The 8,972-nt window shown below is 45.6% G+C and overlaps 1 protein-coding gene across 1 annotated transcript; it reads left to right on the forward strand.

The window, feature by feature from the left end:
* The first annotated feature begins 2,485 nt into the window (after positions 1-2,485).
* On the forward strand, positions 2,486-2,908 carry LOC130697763 (uncharacterized). The gene has a single exon (XM_057520570.1). The coding sequence runs from the start codon at positions 2,486-2,488 to the stop codon at positions 2,906-2,908; it is 423 nt and encodes a 140-aa protein (XP_057376553.1).
* The last annotated feature ends 6,064 nt before the right edge of the window (positions 2,909-8,972 follow it).

The raw sequence follows: 8,972 nt of genomic DNA on the forward strand, positions 1-8,972 counted from the left end.
AACTTTAATCACACTCCGTTACCAAAAGGTTTCATTTACTTCGACGGTTGGTCAGGGCATTGCATGAGACGTTGCGTTTCGGGGTTTCAAGTTTATTTTAAAAATCGGCACCAAGACATTACAAAAATACACAACCAGTTCGTGTGACGGCTATGGAGAACTCTCTTTTTGGGAAGCTCGGGCGGGGGTTTTATTCCGCGCTTTGGCCTGGGGACGCTAAGGTTGGCGTGGGCAATAAAACAGCGAAACAGTGTCAAAAGAAAAACGAGGTTAACTGATAAGCTTGGTGTCGTTGACACCGTGGTCAACCGGAAGAAGGCAATAAAAGGGGAGATCGTAGCAAAAAGGTGGAGAGAGGTAGAAAGATAGCAAAGGCAATATGCGAGTCTTCCAACTAACTTAATTTTAGCCTGAAGTCCTTACAGCATTTTTGTTAGTAGCTGATGATGCATTAACTCCAAGTGCCTGTCCGACTGCATTGAATGAAGAACTGAAAATTATTTTGTACTACTTGATTTTAAGAAGTATGTAACTGTAGCATACTTTAGGTGAGTTGTTTCTACGCGATGTGTCACCACTGCCAGAGGTCATCTTGTAATTTTTTACTTTAGGTTAGAATTACTATACCTGAATGTAACTACAAATTATTAGCAAGTTAGAATACATTAACTTTACATAATTTTGCAACATATTTTGTATGCATGTGGCTTCGAACTTAACATCATACTTTCTTGCAGACATTAAGTTCTATAAAAAAAAGAATTGTCATATTAAGAAATCGATATATGCCAATATCATGATGGAGACATACAGTGTTAAGCTTTCAATGTTTGCTCTAGTCTAGATGTTTGTCTTAGTAGTTGATAAGGTATTCTTTTAAATAAACACTCCTCATTAATCTTTCCACAAACAATCTGCCATTGAATTTATTTACTTATTATTTTAAGTTTACCATATGTGCTGTGGTGAAAGAGTGATCAAATAAAACCCAGCAAATTTGAGGATCTGTGGCCTGTACGCTCCTGCAATGGATAAGGAAAGGTTAATTCAATTTTAATTTGATGCTGGGCTATTGCACTAGGGTAATCTTTTCTTCATTTACCATTTCTTCAAATCTGTGAGAATCTTCATCCGATGCCTTTGCTATTCTGGTTGGGCTGTAGTGAAAAAAAAATTCTTTTACCAAAATAGAACTCTTTTCAATCATGAATGAGATTAATGGACGTTTGATTCCCTTCTTTCTAATTCCAAACTGGAAAAAAAAAACAACAGATGTAAGAGTTTCATAACCCACTTGATTATTTTCTCATAGTAGTATTCAAATTTTTACTGTAAAGCGATAAGTTGCTTTGTAAGCGTAATAAGCCGCGCTCTTGCTGTTACCGAGTTGGCATGGCAACCCAGATCGGGCTTCGCGCGCCAGCCATTTACCCTTCCTTTACTTTAATTAGCGGCCTATTGTGTCGCAATTCTTGTGTCATTTGTTTTTTGATAGACGCTATGATTAATGACGTGTAAGGACGCTCAGACGCTTTTCGACCGTGCTACCTTACGTGACGCCATTTTTTGCTCGCGCTGTCTCGTTTTTTTTGTCTCGAGTTTAATACATTTTTTTTGTGACCAGTTCGCCATTCGTTTTCGTTTTCGTTATTTCGCTACACGCCGCAGACTTGCTTAGTTTGCAACACTTGCGTTCCAAAGCGTGGAACTGGGTAACGTGTTTCAACGTTTCATTTGGTGTTTCGCTATTAGTTTGATAAAAAAAAAAATATTGAAATCGCGTAACTTGAAAGAAGACCGGTCAGCCAATGTGTTTTCGTAATAACTTACGCTTTGGCTACCAATTGGGGCCGATGTTTGGCAAAAAGCCAGAAGAAATGCGATGCGTAGGCTCAGTAGAAATATGAATGAAATAAAAACCAAAAGAATGAAAACGTTAAAAAGTAAATGGCACACTATTGGTTTATGTCGAACTTTCCATTAGATGTAACACAATTAACAAATATTAGCAAACCGCTTGCGATAGGTTTCACAAATTACACGGACTTCAAGCAGGCGACAAAATACAAGGACGCCATCTTTCATCCTAATTTATAACCACAAAATGTAAGTTTTTGAAACAATTGCAAATTTTTAAAAGGGGGACGTGCATTTACGTGAACTTGTTAATTCTATTTCTATGGCGCTAATTGTAACGCGTAGAGCGGAAAAACAAATTACAGGTGGCACGAGAGAATCAATTTTGTACCCACATAAAATAACACAAATGCACGAGAAATAATGTGTGTACATACCGTAGCTGTTGTTCTTCATCATGTCGGTTTCTTCTTGCATAGTTCTCTAGTTTTCCCCAGTGTTTTCGCGTACCACTTCTCGGCTTAAGTCTTCACCACCTCTACCACCCTATGGTAAGACCCTCTGCGTTCCAATACCTCCACCATCAGAACGACCCAAAAGTCAGATAGGCAAGCATTGTATCATCGATATGCCCGATGAGGTGGAATCCGAAGGCAAATCGGCCTCTTATGTCCGTTACGGCCCAATGCCGCAAGGAGGCGGTAACTCAGGCATCGACGCTTATTGGAACCGAACTCCACCTCCAGCCTTTGTACCTCCACCGCCTTACTTGCCGCCTGTCTCGTACGTACCACCTCCGCCACAAGCGCCACCTCCAAATTTTGTACCTCCGCCGCCTTGCTGGCCGCCCGTTTCGTACGTGCTACCTCCGCCGCAAGAGTATACAGCTGAAGCTCGTGTCTACGAATATGCACCACAGACAACGTTGCAAGAGGTATTCGTAGTGAAAGACCGTGACGATCTTATAGACCTGAACACTGAAGCCTCTCTTATTAAACTTTGCAGATATGCAACTCGAATTTATGTCCGCCGTTTAGCGAAATGTGACTGATTTTCATTTTTATTTTTCCCATCACTGTTCTGTCAGCTGAATATTCTTATCTTTTTGGCACGTAAAAATCCTAAAACATGTAACGTCGTTTATCCCGTGTGGTACTTCAACTGAATTGAATGGCGAACCCGTACACGGTGTTAATCATTGTCGCGAATTTGATTCTTCCATTCGCGTTCTATTCTAATTGGCTTCGCTCGTTAAGCTTGTTTGCATGAGTAAGAGAGTAGCAGCACTTTAATTCGTTAAAGGCGCTGGCCAACATTTCGTACCACATTAACGTCTGTTGGATGAGGGCAATAGAAGAAGGTTGGTCTTTGTCATTTCCACGACCGTGACACGACTACCTCTACGGGGTATTTTATCCTTAAATAAGTCGTTCAAATCAGTGGAGCAACACACGAGAAAACGTCGGGCATGTTTTAGTGTCAAACTTTGGTTCCAAATTTGTTTTGTTTTTGTTTTGTTTTGTTCATCAATAAATGGATTCTGTTCCATATTAACCTGTGTTTTTAAATTTTTTAAATAGTAAGTATTAATGAGGACATCAAGCGAGATCGAGTTACATTTCAAGTTTTAGCATTAAACACTTCCTCAATGATATATAATTTTGGCTGGTAACTAACGGGAGAATCGAAAGACATCATTCTGTGAAGCTTTAAATATTCGAAAAATGTAGTATATGTTATCGAAACGGCGAAAATCATTCTTGAACTGCGGACTTACATATGAATGGTTCATTTGTCATTCAGCTTTCTCCCTCAACCCCCCCCCTCGCTTAATCGTTCCCCACTCGCCTAACTTGGCAAAGCCAACGATGAGGCCATTTTTACCGATAAAAGTGGTTTACATAACAACGCAACACTTTGCCTCAAAAATTGATACAAAAGATTACACGTCTTCTTCTTAGTGCTATGGCTAATCTGGCATCATCATTAGTATTGAGAAACAAATGCGTGTCTGCGAGAAAAATGCCATAGCCTGCACCACGATAGCCAGATGAACTAAATGGGGACAACTGAAATAAGCTTTTCTGTTAAATTCAAGATCGTTACGAGGTGGGGCGAAACAACTACAGATGTATTCTTCAATGATCCAATCACCTGTGTTCCATAGGATAATCCCACTGTCCCTATAATATAAAGAAAATTAAATTTCGGTCACGTGATTTTCAATGCCAATAAATACGGTGATATGCCTCAAGATATAGACAACCAATGAACTGAACTGTTAAATGGATGGCCTGGCCTGAATCAAGTTGCTCATGTGATTGTAAAAGATGCTGGATATAAATGGATTGTGCTGGATAAATGACCGTGTACTGCTTCACCCAAACCTTCTGTTATGTTTAGCGACATGACAATGACATCGTCTTTGGAAGTGGAATTTGATAAAATATTGTTCGTCCTGTTTGAAAATCGCGGTTCCCAACGAAAAGAGGCGCTGAAATTTGATATGCGGCTCGTTACATTCGAGTCCTTACAGTGCTGCATCTCGGTATAGCGAAATGCGCGGCGTAGTACTCCGGGTGCCTTTCTTGTGTAGTATTTGGGAGCATCGGTGTAGTAGCGTAGAGTACCGCCTTTTGTCATGTAATAAACTGGAGCTGAAGATCTTCACATCTAACGATTGGTATGAGAGCGCTTTTATGCAACAAGAAGAGACAGTAGCAGGATCAGTGATTTCCGAATTTTAAAACTTTCCATCATCAGTTGGTAGAAAAACTATACTGTATAAAAAAACAAGAAAATTGGGGGAGGAGCCTGTGTCTGTCACATTGTGCTTTTGTTGTGATTGGCTGACGCCAAAACCGCCGTCTGCTACAGTGAATTGGTGGAATGGGGATTTGGAAAACTAAACTGTGGGTGGAGTTGCGGATTTAGGCAATTTTTCAATCCACGGGCTTTGCGTAAACGGCACGTAAGCTGACGGGCAGGGCATTTTATTATTATTATTCTAATTAATTTTTAATTTATTTTATTTTATTTTATTAGTTTTATTTATTATTTTTATTGGCCACTACGGCAGGCGTTTTGGCGGGCAGAGAGGAGGGTCGTTGGGCAACAACGGCGAGTTCTTGGCGAGCAAAGTGGGTTGACGTGCAGAGGCAAAAAGTGAGTGGACAGGCAACTAAACGGGCTTTTTGAGGGGCCGAGACTGTACAATATGTCGGATAAATGCAATTTTTTAGTCTACGAGCTTAGCTTAAAACGAGTGGGCGCTACAGTACGTAAGTCGACGGGCAACCACAGCAGGTTTTTCTGGTGGGCAAAGGGGGTTGACGGACATGGACTATTCGAGAAAAGACGGGCAGAGGGAAAAAGTGGTTGGACGGCAACTACAGTGGGCGTTTTCTGGGCTGTGACTGCGAGGGAAAAACGGGCAAAAGCAAATGAAAAAGTCAATGGGCCACTACAGCAGGCGTTTTGGCGGGCAGCGAGTGGGGAGACGGGCAGAGAGGGGATCGACGGGCAGCGAGTGGGCTGAGGGGCAGCGAGTGGTTCGATGGGCAGCGAGTGGGTCGACGGTAGGCGCGTGGGCTGACGGGCAGATGAGTGGATCGACGGGCAGCGAATGGGCAAACGGTCAGCAGGTGGGTCGACGGGCAGTGAGAGGGTCGACGGGCAAAGAGGGGGCCGACGGGCAGCGAGTGGGTCGACGGGCAGCGAGTGAGTCGACCGGCAGCGAGTGGGTCGGCGGGCAGTTGGAGGGCCGACGGGCAGTTAGAGGGTCGATGGGCAATAACAGCGGGCTACTTAGCGGGCAGAAGCAAAAAATGAGTGGGCAGACAACTATAGCGGGGGTTTTGACGGGCCAAGACTGTGACGAAAGGGTGGGGAAAAAAAGGTAGATATCCCCAGCAGGCATTTTAGCGGGCACAATGTGAGTTGACGGGCAGAATGTGGGTTGATGGTCAGAGAGGGGGTCGACGTCCAAAGAGTGACGGGCAGGGCATTTTATTATAATTATTCTAATTTTATTAATTTTATTAGTTTTATTTATTATTTTTATTGGCCACTACGGCAGGCGTTTTGGCGGGCAGAGAGGGGGTCGACGGGCAACAACGGCGGGTTTCTTGGCGAGAAAAGTGGGTTGAAGGACAGAGAGAAGAAGTAAGTGGACAGGCAACTAAAGCGGGTCTTTTGACGGGCAGAGACTGTAAAATAGGACGGATAAATGCAATTTTTTAGTCTACGGGCTTGGTTTAAAACGGGTGGGGCAAATGGAAAAAATGTAGGTGGGCCTCTAAAGCAGGCGTTTTGGCGGGCAGATAGTGGGTTGACGGGCAGAGAGAGGGTTAACGGGCAGAGAGTGGGTTGACGGACAGAGAGGTGGTCGACGGGCAACTTCAGCTGGTATCTTGACGGGCAGAGAAAGTGAGGGGGTGGACGGGGAAAATCAATGAATGGGTTGGCGGGTAAGACAGGGGAACCCTTGATTGCGAAAAAAAATTAAAAGTAGACGGCGAAAAAATGGAGTGGAATCATTTTCTCGGAAACAGCGTAAGGATACGCTAGCGCCACCTATACCCCGGCCCTGGACGGGCCCAACGTTACTAGGTCGACGGGCAAAGAGTGGTTTGACGTGCAAGGAGTGGCTTGACGGGCATAGAGGGAGTCGACGGGTAACTTTAGCTGAGTTCTTGGCCGGCAGAAACGTCAGGTGATGGACGGGCAGAAACAGGGAGTGGGTCGGCGGGCAAGAAAGGGAAACTCCTAATTTGTAATAGGAATTAGTAGTAGACAGGAAAAACAATAAATGTGGATCGATTGTCTTAAAAATAGCGTTAATTACGCTAGCGCCACCTACACCCCGGCCCTGGACGGGCCCAACGTTACTAGTCTATACTATATAAAACAACAAGGAAATTGGGGTGGAGTTTGTTTGTCTGTCACACTGTGCTTTTGCTGTGATTGGCTGGCGGGGGGACTACCTGAAAAAGGGTTCAGACCGCCGCCGGCTGCAGTGAATCGTTGGAATGGGGATTTGGAAAACTAGAATGGTGCTGGAAATGTAGATTTAAGCTACTTTTCAGTTCTTTCTAGCATTGCGTATAACGGGTGGGCAACAGCACGTAAGCCGACGGGAACGGATAGTGGGTGCGTTAAATAGGAAATAAAGATTGGCGTGACGGGCAAAACTGTGGGATGTAAGACGGGCAGAGGTAAAGCCTGGGTGGACTGGCAATTAAAAGGAGCATTTTTGGCGCACAGTAAATGGGACGATGGGCATAGACTGTACGAGGGAAGACGGGCAGAGGCAAAGAGTAGATGGACGGGCAAATAAAGCGGTCATTTTGACGGGCTGAAATTGTGACAGAAGACGGGCAAATGCAAACAAAAGATCGATGCGCCATACAGCATGCGTTTTAGCGGGCCGACGGTTAGAGAGTGGGCCGGCGGGCAGACAGGGGGTCGTCGGGCAACAACGGCGGGTTTCTTGGCAGGCATAGTAGGTTGACGGCCAGAAGGAAAAATTGGGTGGACGGACAACTTTAGCGGGGGTTTTAACGGGCAGAGACTGTGACGAAAGGGAGGGCAAATGCAAAAAAAGGTACATGTGCCCCTACAGCAGGCATTTTTGCGGGCAGAATGTGGGTTGACGGGCAGAGAGGTGGTCGACGGGCAGAGAGGGGGTTGACGGGCAGCGAGGGGGTCGACGGGCAAAGAGTGGTTTCATGGGCAAAGGTTGGCTTGACGGGCAGAGAGGGGGTCGACGGGCATCTTCAGCTGTTTTATTAACGGGCAGTGAAAGTGAGGGGATGGAAGGGCAGAAACAGTGAGTGGGTTGGCGGGCAAGAATTGGGAACTCTTGATTGTGAAAAAAATTAAAAGTAGATGGGCGAAAAAATGGAGGAACGATTTTCTTAGAAATAGCGTAAGGATACGCTAGCGCCACCTGTACCCCGGCCCTTGACGGGCCCAACGTTACTAGTCTATACTATATAAAACAACAAGGAAGTTGGGGGAGGAGTTTTGTGTGTCTATCACACTGTGTTTTTGCTGTGATTGGCTGGCGGGGGGACTACCTGAAAAAGGGTTCAGACCGCCACCGGCTGCAGTGAATCGGCGGGATGGGGATTTGGAAGACTAGAATGTGGGTGGAAATGCGGATTTTGGTAATTTTTCAGTCTACGGGGGGAGTGGGCACCCCAGTAGGTAAGCTGACGGGCAGGGATAGCGGGTACGTTAAATAAAGAGTGGCGTGACGAGCGAAAGCGAAAGCTGTAGGATGGAAGACGGGCAGAGACAAAGAGTGGGTGGATGGGCAACTAAAATGAACGTTTTTGGCTGTACGGGCTAAATGGGTCGATGAACATAGACTGTACGAGGGAAGACGGGCAGAGGCAAAAAGTGTATGGACGGGCAAATAAACCGTGCATTTTGACGGGCAGAAACTGTGACAGGAGACGGGCAAATGCAAACAAAAGGTCGATGCGCCATACAGCATGCGGTTTGGCGGGCCGACGGGCAGAGAGTGGGCCGGCGGGCAGTGAGAGGGTCGACGGGCAACAACGGCGGATTTTTTGGCGGGCAAAAGGGGTTGACGGGCAGAGACTTTACGAGGAAAGGCGGACCGAAGCAAAAAGAGGGTGGACGGGCAACTATAGCGGGAGTTTTGACGGAAGGAGACTGTAACAAAAGGACGGGCAAATGAAAAAAACGTAGATGGGCCCCTACAGCAGGCGTTTTGGCGGGCAGAGAGTTGGTTTGACGGGCAGAGAGTGTGTTGACGGGAGAGTGGGTTGACGGGCAGAGAATGGGTCGACGGGCAACTTCAGCTGGTTTCTTGGCGGGCAGAGAAAGTTAGGGGATGGATGGGGAAAAACAGGGAGGATCGGCGGGCAAGAAAGAGTAGATAGAAGAAAGTGTAGACGGGCGAAAAATAGGCGTGGGTCGATTTTCTCAAAAAATAGCGTTAAAATACGCTAGCATCACCCATTCCCCGGCCCTGGACGGGCCCAAAGTTACTAGTGAATTCCCTAAAACAAATGGCTTCGTACGCATGACCGGGACGTCTTCAGGTTTCTTTTCTTCTATTGGAACCTGTTCCGGTTTCGTTT

This window comes from Daphnia carinata, chromosome 9, assembly GCF_022539665.2.
Source record: "Daphnia carinata strain CSIRO-1 chromosome 9, CSIRO_AGI_Dcar_HiC_V3, whole genome shotgun sequence".
NCBI lineage: Eukaryota > Metazoa > Arthropoda > Branchiopoda > Diplostraca > Daphniidae > Daphnia > Daphnia carinata.